The sequence below is a fragment of the Scyliorhinus canicula genome, chromosome 19 (assembly GCF_902713615.1).
Source record: "Scyliorhinus canicula chromosome 19, sScyCan1.1, whole genome shotgun sequence".
NCBI classification, from domain to species: Eukaryota; Metazoa; Chordata; class Chondrichthyes; order Carcharhiniformes; family Scyliorhinidae; genus Scyliorhinus; species Scyliorhinus canicula.
Window position 1 is genome coordinate 50,080,947 of NC_052164.1, and position 21,101 is coordinate 50,102,047.

The 21,101-nt window shown below is 50.7% G+C and overlaps 1 protein-coding gene across 1 annotated transcript in view; it reads left to right on the forward strand.

The window, feature by feature from the left end:
• The window catches only part of ace (angiotensin I converting enzyme (peptidyl-dipeptidase A) 1), a 223,005-nt gene that overhangs the window by 63,556 nt on the left and 138,348 nt on the right, over window positions 1–21,101 (forward strand). The window contains exon 2 of the mRNA XM_038778735.1: window positions 10,271–10,438. Within this exon, the coding sequence (XP_038634663.1) occupies window positions 10,271–10,438 (168 nt within the window). The remainder of the gene's footprint in view (window positions 1–10,270; window positions 10,439–21,101) is intronic.

Genomic DNA, 21,101 nt, shown 5'->3' on the forward strand with positions numbered 1-21,101 from the left:
TGTAGGGTGCTGTTTCAAGGATCAGTGCAGACTCGATGGGCTGAATGGCTTCCTTCTGCACTGTAGGGGTTCCATATGTGATGCAAATTAAAACAACTGACAGGATAACTCTCAACCCGCAAACATCTTCTTTTACTTTATTCTGAGCATTTTAATTCTCCTTGGATCGAGTACTAAACAAAAATGTGAAGGCTGTCCAGCCAATTAGCCACCATCCATAAAAGCACATGGACGGACCATGTAAAATATCTAATAATCGGACTTCCAGTGGCGGCTATGGAGGAGTAAATCGCACATTTGGTATCTCTTGATCCGGTCGGACTTTTGGACCTTTTGCCCTGACACTTTTGTACCTTTGAGCGCTGGATCTGAAGGCATAGGCACTCAGGCATTGACTCCAAACACAGGTGTATGGAGACAATATGGCCGATGGCCGGACCCCGGTGCAGTCAGCCCAGCCAGCAACGGAGAATCTGCTGAAGGTCATCCAAGAGCGCTTTACAGCGGCACGGTAGCATTGTGGATAGCACAATCGCTTCACAGCTCCAGGGTCCCAGGTTCGATTCCGGCTTGGGTCACTGTCTGTGCGGAGCCTGCACATCCTCCCCGTGTGTGCGTGGGTTTCCTCCGGGTGCTCCGGTTTCCTCCCACAGTCCAAAGATGTGCAAGTTAGGTGGATTGGACATGATAAATTGCCCGTAGTGTCCAAAATTGCCCTTATTGTTGGGTGGGGTTTCTGGGTTATGGGGATAGGGTGGAGGTGTTAACCTTGGGTAGGGTGCTCTTTCCAGGAGCCGGTGCAGACTCGATGGGCCGAATGGCCTCCTTCTGCACTGTAAATTCTATGATAATCTATGAAACGGGACAGTTTCAGACCCGATTCAGAAGTCTATTGAGCGCCTTGAGCATAGACTGGATGCCCAGGATCGTACGATCCAGAAGCTGGTAAAGGCGTTGGAGGAGCAGGAGGATCACCAAACGGTGGTGGAGGATGAGTTGGAGAGGCCGAAGGACCAGCAAAAATGGCTCCTGAAAAAGGTGGAGGAGCTGGAAAATAGGTCTTGTCCGCAGAATTTGAGACTCGTTGGTCTCCCGGAGGGGACTAAGGGAAGCCACAGCGTATGTGGCGGGCATGATCCAGAAGCTGTTGGGAGATGATGACTTCCCGCGCCCGGTGGAGGTGGACAGGATGCACAGGGCACTGGCGAGGCTGCCACGAGCACCCCCCCCCCCCCCCCCACCCCCCCCCCCCCCCCCCCCACCCCCCCCCCCCCCCACCCCCCCCCCCCCCCCCCCCCCCCCCCCCCCCCCCCCCCCGGGTGATGGTGATCCGGTTCCACAGGTTCCTGGACAAGGAGCGGGTGCTACAGTGGGCCAATGGCGGCTCGTTAGAAAAGAGGGTAGTTAAGGTACGGGCGCGATTCTCCGCTGCCCACGACGGGTCGGAGAATAGCGGGAGGGCCTTCCTGACATTTTTCCCGACCTCCCGCTATTCTCCCCCCCCCCCCCCTCCCCCACGGCACGAAAAAAACGGCGAGCAGCGATTCTCTCCAGGCCGATGGGCCGAGTTCCCAGACCTTTACGGCCGTTTTCACGAACGCAAACAGACCTGCTCTCACCATTCGTGAAAACGGTCGCCAAGTGCAGTCCCGGACAACCATGGCACCGATTGGCACGGCCGCACCACGGCCGTGCGAAGGGTGGCATGGGCTTGTGATTGGTGGGCACCGATCGCGGGCAGTGCGTCCGATAACCGCGCACTCTTTGTTCCTCCGCCGCCCCGCAGGATCTGTCCGCGGGGCGGCTGAGGGGCATGACGGCCTGCGCATACGCGGGTTTGACGCATATGCGTGATGACGTCATCCGCGCATGCGCGGGTTGGAGCCGTCCAACCCTCGCATGCGCGGCTGACGTCATCGTGCGCGTCAGCCGCCGTGACGCTTGGCGCGCGGGCTTAGCGATGGTCTGGGGGGGAGAATCGGGTCCCAGGAGGGGGCGCGGAGGCTGCCGTGAAACACGGGCAGTTTCACGGCAGCCTTTACGACTCTCCGCATTTGCGGAGAATCGCGCCCCACGGTGCTGGGGGCTTTTTGTGTTCGGATCGGGGTGGTTGGAAGTGCCTATTACTTATTCTGTTTTATTCGATTTGCACTCGCGTCAGGGTTTTCTTTGTTTCTTGTTTTTTTGTTTCTTTTCAGAGTAATTGCTTGAGGACGGCTGGTTTGGGAAAGTGGTGATCCACAAGTGCCCACTCATCCGCACAGGGCACCCCCACGCCCGATCACCGCCGTGCAAAAAACATCAGCTTCGCACCTTGGAAGTGCCCATCTGGCCCCCTGGCAGTGCCCCTGCCAGTTGACAGGGCCACACGGGCAGCTTGGTAGTGCACGCAGGTGGCACCGGCTATGCCAGGGCACTGCCCTGCCCAAAGGGCATGCAACTGGGGCCTCCAATCCCCCTGCTTGTGGAGACCAGTACGAAACTGCACTCACAGGGGGTCTGTAAAGCCCCTTTGGGATAGATTCCAACGCCTTGGTTATCTCGGGGAACTTCATATTCAAGTGAGATTAGCTGTCTCGCTCTAATATGCAGATTTGCCAAAAAGTGATCCCGCCCACAATGGCTTCACATTGCAACATCTCGCACGTTCCTTGCCAATACTGCTTAACCTTTATGAAAAACATCCTGGTTAGCCCTGTTCCCAACTGATTCGGCTGCTTTTTCAGAGCTTTGACTACAGAGGCTAGTTCTTTTGTTCTTGCCCCAGGCTGTTGATCTGTTTTTCGGTTGCCAACTGCTGCCCCTCCAGGCTGCATCCAAGAGCCCCCTTTGCCTGAATCCCATGGCACAGCCTCTGTGGTGCCTCCTCCACATTGTGGCATGGCTGTCAGAACCTGTCAACGGGATTCAGTTTATTGGGTGAGATCCAGACCTGGATTCACCCACACTTTTGGGGCCTTGGAGTGTTTCTCCCCAGTCCAGCCCACACTTGGAATTTTTTTCAGCAGTGGGGAGCTTAGCACAGTGGCAAGGCCGGCTCCTCAGAGATTCGGGGGCAATTTTGAAGAGGTGCCCTGATCTCCAAGTGAGTTTGAGGTTCCGCCACCCATGTGAAATGCCACCTCCCGCAGATGTGGGCATTAACCCCCCCCATCCTCCCAAGTGAAGACCCCGTAATGGGTGGCAGCGGGTCCCCCTCCGTTTCACTCCCAACCCATCCCCTTTCGGAAATCACCTTTCGGGACCCTTCCTATAACCCCTCAACCTATACAAGGCTCTTTTATACTCCACATTCACCCCCGAAACCCTTCATACACCATCTCACCCACTTCCATAGGCATGATCCACCTCAGGCCCCAACACTTGGCCGTGTCAAGCTGACAGCCGGGCACCCATCCTCTTCCAGGCAACCCCCTCCCCCTCCATCACCCACCTACGTATCATCGCAACGTTTGCAGCCCAGTAGTACCCACATAGGTTGGGCAACGCCAACCCCCCCACATCCCTACCCCGCTCCAGGAACACCCTCCTCACCCTCGGGGCCTTCTGCGCCCATATAAATCCCATAATACTCCTATTGACACTCCTGAAGAAAGCCTTCGGAATCATGATTGGTAGGCACTGGAAGAGGAACAAGAACCTCGGGAGCACCGTCATTTTGACAGACTGGACCCTGCCCGCTAGGGAGAGTGGCAACCCCTCCCACCTCCTAAGCTCCTCCTCCATCTGCTCCACCAGCTTCGTAAAGTTGAACTTTTGCAGCTCCTGGCTGTCTGTCAACCCCAGCTCCTGGCTATCTGGACCCCCAGGTATCTGAAACTCCCCTCCGCCCTTTTCAGCGGGAGTTCCCCAATCCCTATCTCCTGGTCCCCAGAATGCACCATGAACAGCTCACACTTCCCCACGTTGAGCTTATACCCGGAGAAGTCCCCGAACGGGCAGCACGGTAGCATTGTGGTTAGCACAATTGCTTCACAGCTCCAGGGTCCCAGGTTCGATTCCCGGCTTGGGTCACTGTCTGTGCGGAGTCTGCACGTTCTCCCCGTGTGTGCGTGGGTTTCCTCCGGGTGCTCCGGTTTCCTCCCACAGTCCAAAGATGTGCAGGTTAGATGGATTGGCCATGATAAATTGCCCTCTGTGTCCAAAATTGCCCTTAGTGTTGGGTGGGGTTACTGGGTTATGGGGATAGGGTGGAGGTGTGGGCTTGGGTAGTGTGCTCTTTCCAAGAGCCGGTGCAGACTCGATGGGCCGAATGGCCTCCTTCTGCACTGTAAATTCTATGAAACTCCCCAAGAATGCTCATCACCTCCGGCATCCCCCCCACCGGATCTGCCACGTACAACAATAAATCATCTGCATATAACGACAGCCGATGCTCCTCCCCCCCCACCCCCCCGCACTATCCCCCTCAGCGCCATGGCCAGGGGTTAGATCGCCAGCGCAAACAGCAGGGGAGACAGGGGGCACCCCTGCCTCGTCCCCCGGTACAGTCGGAAATTCTCCGACCTCCTCCCATTCGTCACCACACTCGCCACCAGGGCATCCTACAGCAGCCTCACCCACCTAATAAATCCCTCACCAAACCCAAAACTCGTCAAAACCTCCCAATGATATCCCCACTCCACCCTGTCAAAGGCCTTTTCCGCGTCCATCGACGCCACTATCTCCGCCTCCCCATCTACCGCCGGCATCATATGACATTGAGAAGCCTCCGCACATTAACGTTCAATTGCCTCCCCTTCACAAAACCCGTTTGATCCTCATGTATGACCTGCGGCACGACGTCCTCCACTCTCCTGGCCAATATCTTGGCCAGCAGTTTCGCATCCACGGTGAGGAGCAAAACCGGTCTATAAGATCCACACTGAAGGAGGTCCTTATCCTGCTTCAGAATCAGCGAGATCAATGCCCTGGACATCGTCGGGGGCAAGGCCCCACCCTCCCTCGCCTCATTAAAGGTCCTCACTAGCAGCGGGCCAGCAGGTCTGAAAACTTCTTATAAAATTCAACCGGGAACCCATCGGGTCCCAGTGCCTTCCCTGACTGCATACGCCCCATCGCATTGACAGGCTCCTCCAGCTCAACTGGTGCCCCCAACCCCCCCACCTGCTCCTCCTCCACTCTCGGGAACCTTACATTGCCCAGAAAGCGATCCATTCCTCCCTCCTCCACTGGGGGCACTGACCGGTATAGCTCCTCATAGAAGGTCCTGAACACTCCGTTAATGCTCCTCGCACTCCGCACCAGACTGCCTCCTCCATCCCTAACTCCCCTATCTCCCTAGCCGCCTCCCGCTTCCGGAGCTGGTGCGCCAGCATCCGACTCGCCTTTTCTCCATATTTGTATACCGCCCCCTGCGCCCTCCTCCACTGCGCCTTCTTGGTGGTCAATATATCAAACTCCGCTTGGAGACTACGACGCTTCCTCAACAGCCCATCCTCCGGGACCTCCGCGTACCTCCTGTCCACCCTCACCATCTCTTCCACCAGCCTCTCCCTCTCCCTTTTCTCACCCCTCTCCCTATGTGCCCTGATGGAAATCAGCTCCCCCACTTACCACTGCCTTCAGCGCCTCCCAGATCACCCCCACCTGCACCTCCCTGTTATCATTAATTTCTAGGTACCCCTCTATACACCTCTGGACCCGCCCGCATACCTCCTCGTCCGACAGCAGCCCCACCTCCAAGCTCCACATAGGGCGTTGGTCCCTCCCCTCCCCCAGCTCTAGATCACCCAATGCGGGGCGTGATCTGAAATGGCTATCGCCGAGTATTCCGCACCTTCCACCCTCGGAATCAACGCCCTGCTCAAAACAAAAAAGTCAATCCGGGAGTAAGCCTTGTGGACGTGGGAGAAGAATGAAAACTCCCTAACCCCAGGCCTCATGAATCTCCAAGGATCCACCTCTCCCATCTGGTCCATGAACCCTCTCAACACTTTGGCCGTCGCCGGTCTCTTACCCGTCCTGGACCTCGAGCGATCCAGTGCCAGGTCCAGCACTGTGTTATAATCCCCTCCCATTATTAAACCCCCCGCCTCAAGATCTGGAATCCGGATCAGCATACGCCGCATAAAGCCCACATCCTCCCAATTTGGGGCGTACACATTGACCTGCACCACCCGCTCCCCCCCCCCCGGTTCTTCGCATCTAACCCCGAATGGAACACTTGCCCAACCCACCCCTTTCTCAACCTCACCTGATCCACCACCCTAAGGTGCGTTTCCTGGAGCATGGCCACATCCGCCCTCAGCCCCTACAGATGCGCGATCAGCCATAGCACTTCCTCGGCCAGCCCCGCCCCTCAACCCAAAGCGTGGGGAAAAAAGCCTGCGCCACCCGCTCGGCCGGCCTCACCCCCTCTAGCGCTGCTCCCCAGGCCCAAACTCCCTCACCATAACCCAAGCCACCCTTCCCTCCCCCAACAACTTTCCCCCTTCCTGAAACCCGTCCAACGGCCTACAAAACATCCCACAAACTCTCCCAATAGAAAAAAAAACCCAAAACAAATGAACAAGGAGGAACAGAACCCCAAAACACTATACAACAGTCCCCGGCCCCCCTCAATTCTCAGTCTGAGTCCAGCTTCTCGGCTTGGACAAAGGCCCAGGCCTCCTCCGGGGAGTCAAAGTAATACTGGCGGTCTTTATAAGTGACCCAAAGGCGCACCGGCTGTAATAGGCCAAACTTCACCCCTCTCCTGTGCAGCACTGCTTTTGACCGGTTATAACCGGCCCTTTTCTTCACCACTTCCGCGCTCCAGTCCTGGTAGATTTGAACCTCTGCATTTTCCCACCTGCTGCTCCGCTCCTTCTTGGCCCACCTGAGCACACATTCTCGATCGGCGAACCGGTGAAACCGCACCAGCACCGCCCTTGGTGGCTTGTTAGGCTTGAGCTTTCTCACCAGCATTCGGTGGGCCCCCTCCAGCTCCAAGGGCCCTTGGAAGGACCCCGCTCCCATTAGTGAGTTCAGCATAGTGACCACATAGGCCCCCAGGTCCGAACCCTCCAGCCCCTCCGGGAGGCCCAGGATCCGCAAATTCTTCTGCCATGAGCGGTTCTCCATTTCCTCAAGCCTCGCCTGCCATTTCTTGTGGAGCGCCTCGTGTGCCTCCACCTTCACCGCCAGGCCTAGGATTTCATCCTCATTCTTCAAGGCCTTTTGCTCAACCTCACGGATCACTGCTCCTGGGCTGTTTGGGTCGCCATGAGCTTATCGAACGAGGCCTTTAGCGGTTCCAGCACCTCAGCCTTTAGCTCCCTGAAGCAGCGTTGGAGCAGCTCCCACTGCTCCTGCACCCACTGCGTCCACGCTGCCGGTTCCCCGCCCGCCGCCATCTGTGTCTTCCTCCCTCACACCTTTCTCTGCTCCAGCGCTGATTTTTTTTACCGCCCCCGCTCCTGGTCCAGGCCATCCACCGGCAGGAGGCGTTGCTGATGTCTTCCCACACCAGGAAAAGTCCGTCAAGCGCCGTTACGGGCCCGAAAAAGAGCCCAAATGTCCGCAAATGGCGGGAGCAGCCGAACGTGCGGCTTAGCTCCGTATCGCCGCAACCGGAAGTCCCGATAGCTTCATTACTTAACCTTACTTAACCACACACTAGTCTGTCCCCAATGGTGTTGTTTGAGACATCTCCAAATTCACTGTATTCAGCTAATTTCTTTAAAGTAGCTACAAATTGTGTATTGTGTGATTGATTCATTTCTTTCGTGGTTATATTTATGGAAGCTGAACCTCTTGGCAATGACCAAGGGCTTTGGTGAGAAATGGCCCTGGTGTCTGCGTGGGTTTCCTCCGGGTGCTTTGGTTTCCTCCCACAGTCCAAAGATGTGCATGGTTAGGTGGATTGGCCATTCTACATTGCCCTTAGTATCCAAAAAGGAATAGGTGGGGTAACTGGGTTAAAGTAGGGTGCTCTTTCCAAGGGCCGGTGCAGACTCAATGGGCTGAATGGCCTCCTTCTGCACAATAAATTCTATGATGCCAAAAACTCCCGCCATTTTACTATGGGAAGGCTTGCATAAGCACAAATTTGCCACAAAGTTTTTAGTGCGACCTCACTTTTTACAGAAGTTTAAACAAGGCAACCCTGAGCTCAGCCTATTCCTTTCCGAGTTTTGAAAGGGGTGTTGCAGAGCTCCCCTCACTCTCAATTAATTGTCACAGGGCATTTGTTACTTGACTTGCTGCTCACAGTAGAGGGAGCACTGTTCCAGGTCTTTCCGAGCAGAGCACGTGGCAATGTTCAATGTTCTTTTCCACAAAATCTGTGTTTGAATTTTGGTTCCTTCAATGGTTGCTAGCGATATTTAGTATCCTCCGCCACCACTTTTGGCATCCAAATCCTTTTCAGGTGCCTACACATGGATCAACTATTTTTCTATTTTTTTCCTTCATGAGCCTGCCAGCGTGGTTCCGGCCTCCTCGTTGCCAGTTTTATTAGTGGTATCTGTAAAGGATAGGCTTGTAGGCCATGAAGATACAGGCAAACAAATACGAGTGTTCTTGGAAAGGCGTTTAATCAACAGGCTGTAACGAAAGACTGACTGTTATCCCACCAAAACTGGCGACGGTATCATCAATACATCATGCACTGACTCTTAAAGTGACACTGTTCCAACGAGTATAAACATGAATGCACAACAATACATCCACACACTGGCCGGGATTCTCCCCTACCTGGCAGGGCGGGGGTCCCGGCATGTCGGAGTGGCGTGAACCACTCCGGCGTCGGGCCACCCCAAAGGTGCGGAAGTCTCACATTGAGGGGCTAGGCCCGGGCCGGAGTGGTTCCCACTCCACCGGCTGGCGTGAATGGCCTTTGGCGCCACGCCAGCCGGGGCCGAAAGGACTTCGCCAGCCGTCGTAAGTCTGCGCATGAGCCGGAGCGTCAGCGGCTGCTGACATCATACCGGCGCATGCGCAGGGGAGGGGGTCTCTTCCGCCTCCGCCATGGCGAAGGCGGAGGAAAAGGAGTGGCCCCACGGCACAGGACCGCCCGATGATCAGTGGGCCCCGATCGCGGGCCAGGCCACCGTGGGGGCAACCCCCGGGGTCAGATCGTTCCCCCCCAGGACCCTGGAGTCCGTCTGTGCCGCAAATCCCGCCGGTCAGGTAGGTGTTTTGATTCCCGCCGGCGGGAGAGGCCTGTCAGCGGTGGGACTTCGACCCATCGCGGGCCGGAGAATCGCCGCTGGGCGTCCGCCGAATGGCGCAGTGCGATTCCCGCCCCCGCTGAATCTCGGGGGACAGAGAATTCCGGACCCGGCGGGGGCGGGATTGACGCTGGGCCTGGGCAATGACCCCCCCGGGGGGGTCGGAGAATTCCGCCCACTGTTAGGGAGGGCGTTCCAGGGTTGTGACAGTGAAGGAATGGTGTTATATTTCCAAGTCAAGGTGGTGATTTGTTGTAAAGTGCAGAGACATCACACAAGGTGTTGTATGAATTAAACTCTTTCTTTTCCTTGGGTGATAGTCTCCATTTTGCCATTCTGCAACCAATCAAAATCTTCTCCTCTGGATCTATTTTACTGAAAAACATCCAGGCGCATAAACATTCAGAGATTTACTCAGATTTCACAATGAAAAGATAGATTAATAAAAGCCAGCATTAAAACACCACTGGCTCATAGGACATGATGCTTGATTTTGATGTGGAATTGAGTGGGCAGGAGTGACTGCACGATCCAGAAGTCAGAGAATTTACAGTACAGAAAGAGGCCTTTCGGCCTATCGATTCTACACGGGCCCTTGGAAAGAGCACCCGACTTAAGCCCACACCTCCACCCTATCCCCGCAACCCCACCTAACCGATGGGCAATTTAGCATGGCCGATTCACCTAACCCGCACATCTTTGGACTGTGGGAGGAAACCAGAGCACCTGGAGGAAACCCACGCAGACACGGGGAGAACATGCAGACTCCGCACAGACAGTGACCCAAGCCAGGAATCAAACCTTGGACCCTGGAGCTGTGAAGCAACTGTGCTAACCACTGGATAAACACTCTATCCTTGGCCTATGTTGAGCTGGTCTTAGCTGGTTGCAGCAAGGCCACTACAATCGGCTCAGGATCCTTGATTCCGATTGCTACCCAGAATTCTGGTCAATATTTCTGATGAAGGGCAGCCATGTTGCCTTCATGGTCAACCATCTGAAAGTGTTGTGCCTCGCCACAAAGAGAGATGGGGTGAAGCTGGTGACAAAATAGTTCAGTGCAAGCAGGATCTTAATGTTACTGTACTAATATGCGGTCGTTTTATGATACACAGATCAATGCCTCCCTGGAACTACTGGACTTCAAGGAACTTTGGGCCAATTCTGCAAAGCAACTGTTTGATAACATTAAGGACAATTTTACTGATAAAACCTTGACAAAACGCATCAATTCGATTCGTATCCTGGGCTCTGCCAATCTCGATCCCAAAGACAGAAAGCAGGTAAATTTTTGTTCTTATTCACAATGTCACCCAGGAGCACTGTTGTCCATGCTAATGTTGTTACTGCACTAACTGACTCATCACTGACATTCCCAAAGCAATCACTGATCTCCCCAACATGTCTTGGAGTCAAACTGGGGGCAATGTTGTGTACAAGCAGATTTGGTTACCAAATAGAGTTTGTGTCAGGGCCCAAAGACAATTGTTTGTTAGGAACAACTCCCGCTGCCCCAGAAAGGCAACCAACATAATTAATACTCCCACGCACCCCGGACATACTTTCTTCAGCAATTGCACGAGAGACGAGTTGCTTTACAAAAGTTAGGCTTTAATAAACTAGAACTTAGCCCTGCGGTTGTCTACAATAAAATGGACGACCGCCGGGCGTTTGACTATTTATACCTCGGCAAGGAGGCGTGGTTAACTCAGCCTCTCGACCAATCGGTCGAGAGGCACATGACCGACCAAGGCCAATGGTAAGCCGGTGTTCTGCCCCAATGGCAGACAGGTATGCAAATCATATCACCACAGTCACTTCCCAACTTCAATGGAATTCAATTGTATTATGATCTCTTTTTATCCAGATAATCTTTTACTATGAGACTGCTAATTAAACCTGCCTCATTGTACAATGATTGCTCAGTAATGGCTGTCTCCCGAGATCGTTCCTCCACATATTGCTCCTGAAAACTGTTGCAAAGGGATTCTACAAATTCATTTTCCAGATCAGCGTTATCTACTTTTTGTTTAAATTTTTCCAATTAAGGGGTAATTTAGTGTGGTGTGTCACCCCTCACCCCCGCTGGGAGACTCCTGGAATCAGGCACATCTTAATTAAGGTTCTGTAGTAATCCACGGGAGGCAGGAGATCCGTCACCACACCAATATTTATTTACAATAACGATATTACAGAAGCAGCTCCTAACCGTGCTCTAGCAGTCCAGTCAACTTAAGACTGGCTCACAAAGCCTACACAGGTGCTTATATGGGCCCCCTCAATGAGCTATCATTGAGGGAGCTCATACTCCAATTGGCCAACCAATAAAGCTAATTGGAGTTCATTACAGGTTCTTTTATTTTTCTGGCTCCGTAGATAGTTCAGGCAGTGCTCTATTGCCCCCCCCCCCCTCCACCAACACCCCGACTCCCTCTCTCCCCACCACCCCCTTCAGAGTATCTACCCCTCCTCCCCATACATTGGTACTGAGGTGAGGGTACCCTGTTTCTCCAACACAAAATGAGTGTTTGTACCGTTTGGCCTTGTATATATTTTTTACTGTTTTAATAAAAAGATATGGCCAATCCACCTATCCTGCACATCTTTGGGTTGTGGGGGTGAAACCCACGCAAACACGGGGAGGATGTGCAAATTCCACACGGACAGTGACCCAGAATCGATCCTGGGACCTCAGTGCCGTGAGGCAGCAGTGCTAACCACTGCACCACCATGCTGCCCTAGCGTTATCTACTTGATTGGTCCCACCTTATATTAAATATTAAAGTCTTCCATATTATTACAAAGCCCTTAGAACATAGAACATAGAACGATACAGCGCAGTACAGGCCCTTCGGCCCTCGATGTTGCACCGACATGGAAAAAAACTAAAGGCCATCTAACCTACACTATGCCCTTATCATCCATATGCTTATCCAATAAACGTTTAAATGCCCTCAATGTTGGCGAGTTCACTACTGTTGCAGGTAGGGCATTCCACGGCCTCACCACTCTTTGCTTAAAAAACCCACCTCTGACCTCTGTCCTATATCTATTACCCCTCAATTTAAGGCTATGTCCCCTCGTGCTAGCCACCCCCATCCGCGGGAGAAGGCTCTCGCTGTCCACCCTATCTAACCCTCTGATCATTTTGTATGCCTCTATTAAGTCACCTCTTAACCTTCTTCTCTCTAACGAAAACAACCTCAAGTCCAACAGCCTTTCCTCATAAGATTTTCCCTCCATACCAGGCAACATCCTGGTAAATCTCCTCTGCACCCGTTCCAAAGCTTCCACGTCCTTCCTATAATGAGGCGACCAGAACTGTACGCAATACTCCAAATGCGGCCGTACTAGAGTTTTGTACAACTGCAACATGACCTCATGGCTCCGGAACTCAATCCCTCTACCAATAAAGGCCAACACACCATAGGCCTTCTTCACAACCCTATCAACCTGGGTGGCAACTTTCAGGGATCTATGTACATGGACACCGAGATCCCTCTGCTCATCCACACTACCAAGAATTTTACCATTAGCCAAATATTCCTTATTCCTGTTATTCTTTCCAAAGTGAATCACCTCACACTTCTCCACATTAAACTCCATTTGCCACCTCTCAGCCCAGCTCTGCAGCTTATCTATGTCCCTCTGTAACCTGCAACATCCTTCCGCACTGTCTACAACTCCACCGACTTTAGTGTCGTCTGCAAATTTACTCACCCATCCTTCCGCGCCCTCCTCTAGGTCATTTATAAAAATGACAAACAGCAACGGCCCCAGAACAGATCCTTGTGGTACGCCACTCGTAACTGAACTCCATTCTGAACATTTCCCATCAACTACCACTCTCTGTCTTCTTTCAACTAGCCAATTTCTGATCCACATCTCTAATTCACCCTCAATCCCCAGCCTCCGTATTTTCTGCAATAGCCGACCGTGGGGAACCTTATCAAACGCTTTACTGAAATCCATATACACCACATCAACTGCTCTACCCTCGTCTACCTGTTCAGTCACCTTCTCAAAGAACTCGATAAGGTTTGTGAGGCATGACCTACCCTTCACAAAACCATGCTGACTATCCCTAATCATATTATTCCTATCTAGATGATTATAAATCGTATCTTTTATAATCCTCTCCAAGACCTTACCCACCACAGACATTAGGCTCACCGGCCTATAGTTACCGGGGTTATCTCTACTCCCCTTTTTGAACAAAGGGACCACATTTGCTATCCTCCAGTCCTCTGGCACTATTCCTGTAGCCAATGATGACCTAAAAATCAAAGCCAAAGGCTCAGCAATCTCTTCCCTGGCTTCCCAGAGAATCCTAGGATAAATCCCATCCGGCCCCGGGGACTTATCTATTTTCACCTTGTCCAGAATTGCCAACACTTCTTCCCTACGCACCTCAATGCCATCTATTCTAATAGCCTGGGTCTCAGCATTCTCCTCCACAATATTATCTTTTTCTTGAGTGAATACTGACGAAAAGTATTCATTTAGTATCTCGCTTATCTCCTCAGCCTCCACACACAACTTCCCACCACTGTCCTTGACTGGCCCTACTCTTATCCTAGTCATTCTTTTATTCCTGACATACCTATAGAAAGCTTTTGGGTTTTCCTTGATCCTACCTGCCAAAGACTTCTCATGTCCCCTCCTTGTCGTCTCAGCTCTCTCTTTAGATCCTTCCTCGCTTCCTTGTAACTATCAAGCGCCCCAACTGAAACTTCATGCCTCATCTTCACATAGGCCTCCTTCTTCCTCTTAACAAGAGATTCCACTTCTTTGGTAAACCACGGTTCCCTCGCTCGACCCCTTCCTCCCTGCCTGACTGGTACGTACTTATCAAGAACATGCAATAGCTGTTCCTTGAACAAGCTCCACATATCCAGTGTGCCCAACCCTTGCAGCCTACTTCTCCAACCAACACATCCTAAGTCATGTCTAATGGCATCATAATTGCCCTTCCCCCAGCTATAACTCTTGCCCTGCGGGGTATACTTAATCCTTTCCATCACTAACGTAAAGGTCACCGAATTGTGGTCACTGTTTCCAAAGTGCTCACCTACCTCCAGATCTAACACCTGGCCTGGTTCATTTCCCAAAACCAAATCCAATGTGGCCTCGCCTCTTGTTGGCCTGTCAACATATTGTGTCAGGAAACCCTCCTGCACACATTGTACAAAGAATGACCCATCTAATGTACTCGAACTATATCTTTTCCAGTCAATATTTGGAAAGTTAAAGTCTCCCATAACAACTACCCTGTTACTTTCGCTCTTTTCCAGAATCATCTTCGCCATCCTTTCCTCTACATCCCTAGAACTATTAGGTGGCCTATAGAAAACTCCCAACAGGGTGACCTCTCCTTTCCTGTTTCTAACCTCAGCCCATACTACCTCAGAAGAAGAGTCCCCATCTGGCATCCTTTCCGCCACCGTAATACTGTCCTTGACTAGCAGCGCCACACCTCCCCCTCTTTTGCCCCCTTCTCTGAGCTTACTAAAACACCTAAAGCCCTTGTGACAAGCTCCAATAATTTGTTGTTTCATGTCCTGTACAAAAGTATAATTAGTGTTAGGTGGCCTGTGAACTACTCACCCCAACGTTTTATGACCCTTGGTAGTGTTAACCTCCACTGATATGGATTCTAATTGCTGTTATGAGTCAATAAAGGAACAGGAGGAGGACACTCAGCCCCTCAAGCAAGTTCTGCCATTGAATCAAATCATAGTTAACCTGTAACTCAACTCCAATTACCCTTGTTTCCATATCCATTGAGATATTTTATTGTGTTAAATGCACCACCATAAAATTAGATATGTTGTTTGTTGCTCGTACCTTGCAAAATCTAGCGACCTACGTCAGAAAAAGTTGATTGACACTCAGTATCCTCAGCCTTTTGGGAAGTGGCAATTCCAAACACTCCTTACGCTTTTTTGAAATAGTCCAACAGGTTTGCACCAGAATTTTAAAGTAATTCCCCATTGCCCTGGAGCACCTCAGCAGATGGTATTTCTATTAAGCTACACTCTTAATTGTTTGCATCATTTTAAACACGTCTTTCAGTAAAACTGCCTTCCTATATTTGCACTATAGGATGTTACCCAGTTCGCCACATCAACTTTGAAGTTAAGCACTTTCCCCTGCGCTGAACATACAATCGCTATGAGACCTCGATAATTAAAACACCGTTTATCACTCTGACCCTCCCCACACTCTGACCCTCCCCACACTCTGACCCTCCCCACACTCTGACCCTCCCCACACTCTGACCCACCCCACACTCTGACCCTCCCCACACTCGGACCCTCCCCACACTCGGACCCTCCCCACACTCTGACCCTCCCCACACTCTGACCCTCCCCACACTCGGACCCTCCCCACACTCGGACCCTCCCCACACTCGGACCCTCCCCACACTCGGACCCTCCCCACACTCGGACCCTCCCCACACTCTGGCCGTTCACGTACTCCAACACTCTCGCCCGCTATAATCTGCTTTATTAAACCGTATAAACTTGGGGTGTAGAAGGAGGCCATTTAGCCCATCATACCTGTGCTGTATTTTTGAAAGAGAGATTGTGTAAGTCTCACATGCTCCCTTTTAGCCGGTAGTCCTATAACTTCCACCTCCTCAACTATCTGTCCAATTTCCTTCAAACATTATTCGTAGAATAAGCTAATTGCAGTTTGCAACTGATCCACAGCAGATGCTATCTCTCTGGCCCTACAGTCAACACTCGAATATCTCAACAACAAGGACACCTAGGTCAGACTGCTGTTGATAGACTACATCTCCCCCTTCAACACCATTATCTCGACAAGACTAATAACAAAACTCTGCAACCTTGGACTACAACTCCTCCCTGTGCAGCTGGATCCTTGACTTCCTCAGCAACAGACCACAACCTGTCAGGATAGGTAACAGCACCTCCTCCACAATAGTCCTCAATACCAGGGTACCTCAAGGATGTGTTCTCACTCCTCTACTGTACTCCCTATATACACACGACTATGTGGCAAGATTCAACTCCAATTCAATCTATAAGTTTGCAGATGATATGACTGTGGTGGGTCGTATATCAAACAACAACGAATCAGACTACAAAAGGGAGATAGATCACTTGGCTGCATGGTGTACTGAAAACAACCTCTCTCTAATTGTTGGAAAGACCAAGGAACTGATCATTGACTTCAGGAAGTGTAGTATGACACATACCCCATCTACATCAATGGCTCCGAAGTGGAGATGGTTGATAGCTTTAAGTTCTGGGGGGTCACCATCACCAACAGTCTGTCCTGGTCCAGTCACATTGATGCAACAGTCAAGAAAGCCCAACAATGTCTCTACTTCCTATGGAAGCTAAATAAATTCGGCATGTCGGTATCGACTCTCACAAATGTCTAGAGATGTGCCATAGAGAGCATCCTATCCAGCTGCATTACAGCTTGGTATGGCAACTGCTTGGCCCAGGATTGCAAGAAACTGCAGAGTGTGGTGAACTCAGCCCAACGCATCACACAAGCTTGCCATGCTCATATTGATTCTGTCTACACCTACCGCTGCCTCAGGAAGGCAGACAGCATTGTCAGAAACCCCTCACACCCAGGCTTTGCCCTCTTCCAGATTCTTCCATCAGGCGGAAGATACAGAAGTCTGAAGACCCGCACGTCCAGACATAGGAACAGCTTTGTCCCCACAGCTACTAGATTCCTCAACGACTCCCCCTCGGACTGATCTGTTCCCTGTACGAACACTATTCACGCCGCTCTATGCTGCTCTTGTTTGGCCCTTGTTCTGCACTGTAACCAATTACTATTTGTTGATGTACCATTTGTCAATGTAATCTGTTGATTATTCTTTTGTCTTCTGTGTACGTACCGTGAACGTTCACTTGGCCGCAGAAAAATACTTTTCACTGCACTTTGGTACATGTGACAATAAATATCAAACAATCAATCAGCCACCACCACATTTTCAGGTGCTGTAAACTCTGACAGAAATACATCCCTCACCTTCTCACCTTCAATAATGTGGAATTATTGACCCAATTTACCAGCGGGATTCATTTTTCTTGGTCTACTCTATCAAAACTTCTCATCACCTTGAAAACCTTTAACCCGGCCAACTCTTCACCTCTCTTTTCCAAGGAGGACAGTCCAAACTGTTCCAGCCTCTTTTCATAACTGAGGTCCCTCATCCCTGGCAACATCCTGGTAAAGCCCCTCTCCACCTGCTGCAACGCTGTGACATCCTTCACAAAGTGTAGAGTCCACATTTCTCCTCAAGACTCCAGCTGACTCATACCCAGTGATTTAGAAATTTGTTGCGTGAGCTCCTTGTTTTCTGACTCTACTGCTTTATTTATAAACCTCAGTAAAACAATTTGCTTTTATAACCATCATGTTAATTTGCCCTGTCATCTTTTGGAATTTGTACATTTGGGCATCAAGGTCTCTCTGCTCATTTTGAAAATCCTGCCATTTATATAATTCTCTCTTTCCATTTCACATTCCCCCCCTCACACCCGCATTTGCAACATTTCACACATCCTGCATTGTTATCCATCTGCCAAACCCTTGCCCATTTCACCAACACACATCATCATGAAGCCAATAGCTATCTTCATTGCAATCTATGGACGGGTTTCTCCAGCCGCATTCGCCCAGCGACCGGAAAATCCCATCCGAGGTCACCCAGAGAAAACACACGCAAACACGGGGAGAACATGCAAACTCCACACAGACAGTCACCCCAAGGCCGGAAGTGAACCTGGTCCTTGGCGCTGTGAGGCACTGTGAACCACTGTGCCAATGTGCCCTATATGAGGAAAGACTCTGGGAGACTTTTTAGCAAGGATCATTCATTAACCAGGTGGCCAATGCAGTTTCTTCATTAGCTTTGTGAACCTGAAAGAGTATCAAGATCCACCTGAATACTTGAGTCCGGCCATATCAATTCTAGTTCCCATATTCCAAGAGCTTCACTCTTACAGAATGAGGGAATGAGTACCTGCCTTGATCTGCTGTTGTTAGATTCTGTTGGGCAACTGGGTTTGCTGTGTTAGATATCAGAGATTGGTAAGGTAGAGCTTGGTGTCATCAGTGAAAACTAATGCTGGGCCTTCAGATGATGTCGCTGAGTGGCAGCATAACAACGAGAAATAGGAGGGAGCCAAGGTTAGACCCTTGGGAGACATCAGAGATAATAGTGCAGGATAATAATTATAATTATTATAATTATAATGGATAACCTGAGTGAGACGAGAAAACATTACAGATGAGAACTGTGATTTTCCAACCCTCCAGAGGATGGGAGCACTTTAAATGTTCCACACTTGTCAAAAAAAGAGGGAGGGGGAAGAATAAACCAGACAAATTACAGGCAGGCCAGTTTAATCTTAGTGGTGAAACACTTGGTCAAACAAGAATCATGTTTTACTAACGGCAGTTTTTTGTTCAGGTGAGCAGAATGGATACGACAATAGCTGAGGGATGGAAAAGCGAGCTGTGGTGAATGGCTGTTTTTGGACAGGAGGGCTAGGGCACTTGCTTCAGTAATAGGAATACTGCCGCTTTTGATATATATGAACAACTTGAACTCAGGATACAGAGCAGAATTTTCAAATTTGCAGACGACACAAACTTGAAAGAATAGCTATTTTCGTATCCATGATGCTAATTCCCATCATCCAGGTTTCAATTTTGTTTAGCAGTTCAATATGTGATTTCAAGCATCTTTTTAAACTCCATATCAACACCATTAACTGCATTTCCCTTGCCCATCCTCTGTTACCGGAATAAAAAAACTGCAGTTAATCAAACATGATGATGGTTTAACCACCTCAGTCTGAGTTCAAATAGGCATCATGTTAAGCCTCACAGGGGTGAGACCAAAAACTGTGTCAAACCTCCTCTCAGGATGCCTTAGAAGTACAATGTACTATATCTTTCTCATCAAAAGCTGCCTTGAGGGCCCCATACAACTGTCTGAAGAGCTGTGTGTTGTTCATCATATCGACTTTCCTGGATTCTTGTCAGCATCATATGGAATGGGCAATAATCATCTCAATGGACTCTTATCTGCATAGCAGAGACATCAACTAAAAGCTACTGAACTTCTGTATGCGTTATGCATCTTTACTGCATTTTCTGCGTGTGTGCAATTACCTTAATTGTAAGTAAATCCATTATCTTCAGTTTTACAGCAGGATGCAACAGAGTGATTTTTACTTCTTTTGAAGTGGGCAGCAGGGTTAGTGAGCTGTTTGTGTGGTCTTGCTGGACAATTCTATAGACAATTAGTAACGGTCAGTCCTGTGGCACGTCATCCCATTCATATGCATATGGATGGAAATTTGGGCCAAGGCTGTTATGAGGTCAGGGGCTGATGGCACTGGCACAAACTGAATGTCTGTGAGTAGGTTATTACTAAGCAAGTGCCACTTGATAACACTAGGGGCAGCACGGTGGTAGAGTGGTTAGCACTGCTGTCTCACAGCACCAGCGACCTGGGTTCGGTTCTGACCTCAGGAAAATAGGCGACAGTTTTAGATAGAGGATCTAGATCGGTGCAGGCTTGGAGGGCCGAAGGGCCTGTTACTGTGCTGTAATTTTTCTTTGTTCTTTGTTCTTTGACTGCGTGGAGTTTGCACATTATCCCCGTGTCTGCGTGAGCTTACTCTGGGTGCTCTAGTTTCCTCCCATAGTCCAAAAGATGTGCGGCTTAGGCGGATTGACCATGATAAATTGCCTGTGCATGTCCAAAAAGATTAGGTAGGGTTACAGGGATAGGGCGAAGATGGGGCCGAGGTAAGGTGCTCTTTCAGAGAGGGTCGGTGCAGACTTGATTGGTCGAATGGCCTCCATCTACACTGTAGTGATTCTATGATTCTAATTACAAAAATTTCCATTCCTTTACTGATGATTGAGAGTAGATTGATGGAGCAATATTTTGGCCCAGTTGTGTTTGTCCTGCTTTTTGTGGACAGGACATTCCTGGGCAGTTTTCCACATTGGCGAGTAAATGCCAGTGTTGTAGCTGTTCTGGAACAGCTTGGTTGGCTAGGGGAACAGCTAGTTCTGGAACACAATTCTTCAATACTATTGCTGGAATATTGTCAAGGTCCATAGCCTTTGCAATATCTAGTACCTTCTGCCATTTCTTTATATCACATGGGATGAATCAAATTGATAATGAGTATGTGGTTAAGTACAATTCTGCTGCTGCTGATGGCCCACAGTGCCTTATGAATGCTAAGGGCGCGATTCTCCCAGAGGGGGAGAAATCGTAAGGCTGGCGTCAAATCCGGGCGGGTTTGACGCCAGCCCCCCCCTCCCCGACCGGGAACCGATTCTGGTCCCCGGTCGGGGCTAGCATGCCGCCGCCGTAAACTCCGGCATCGCGGGCTTAACAAATTTCGTTAAGCCCGCTTGCCAGAGTTTGCGCCGGCTGACGCGTCATATGACGTCAGCCGCGCATGCGCGGATTGGAAGACTCCAACCCGCGCATGCGCGGATGACGTCATCGCGCATTTGCGCGAAACCCGCGCATGCGCGGGCCGGGATGCCCCTCATTGGCACGGCCGTGGTACTGCCGTGCCAATCGGTGCCATGGTTTTAAAAATCGGCACTTTACGGCCGTTTTTACGAACGGCCAGACCAGGTGTGTTTGCCGTCCGTAAAAACAGCCGTAAAGGGCTTGGAACTCGGCCCATCGGCCAGCTGAGAATCGCTGCTGGCCGTAAAAAAACGGCGGCAGCGATTCGTATCGGGAGTCGGGCGTGGGGGGGGGGGGGGGAGAATAGCGGGAGGGCGTCGAACGAGCGTGGCCGTAAAATTTTACGAGCCACGCTATTCTCCGCACCGTCGTGAGTGCGGAGAATTGCGCCCTATGTTTTTAGTTTCTAGTTCTGTTCAAAATCCATCCCCTTTAGT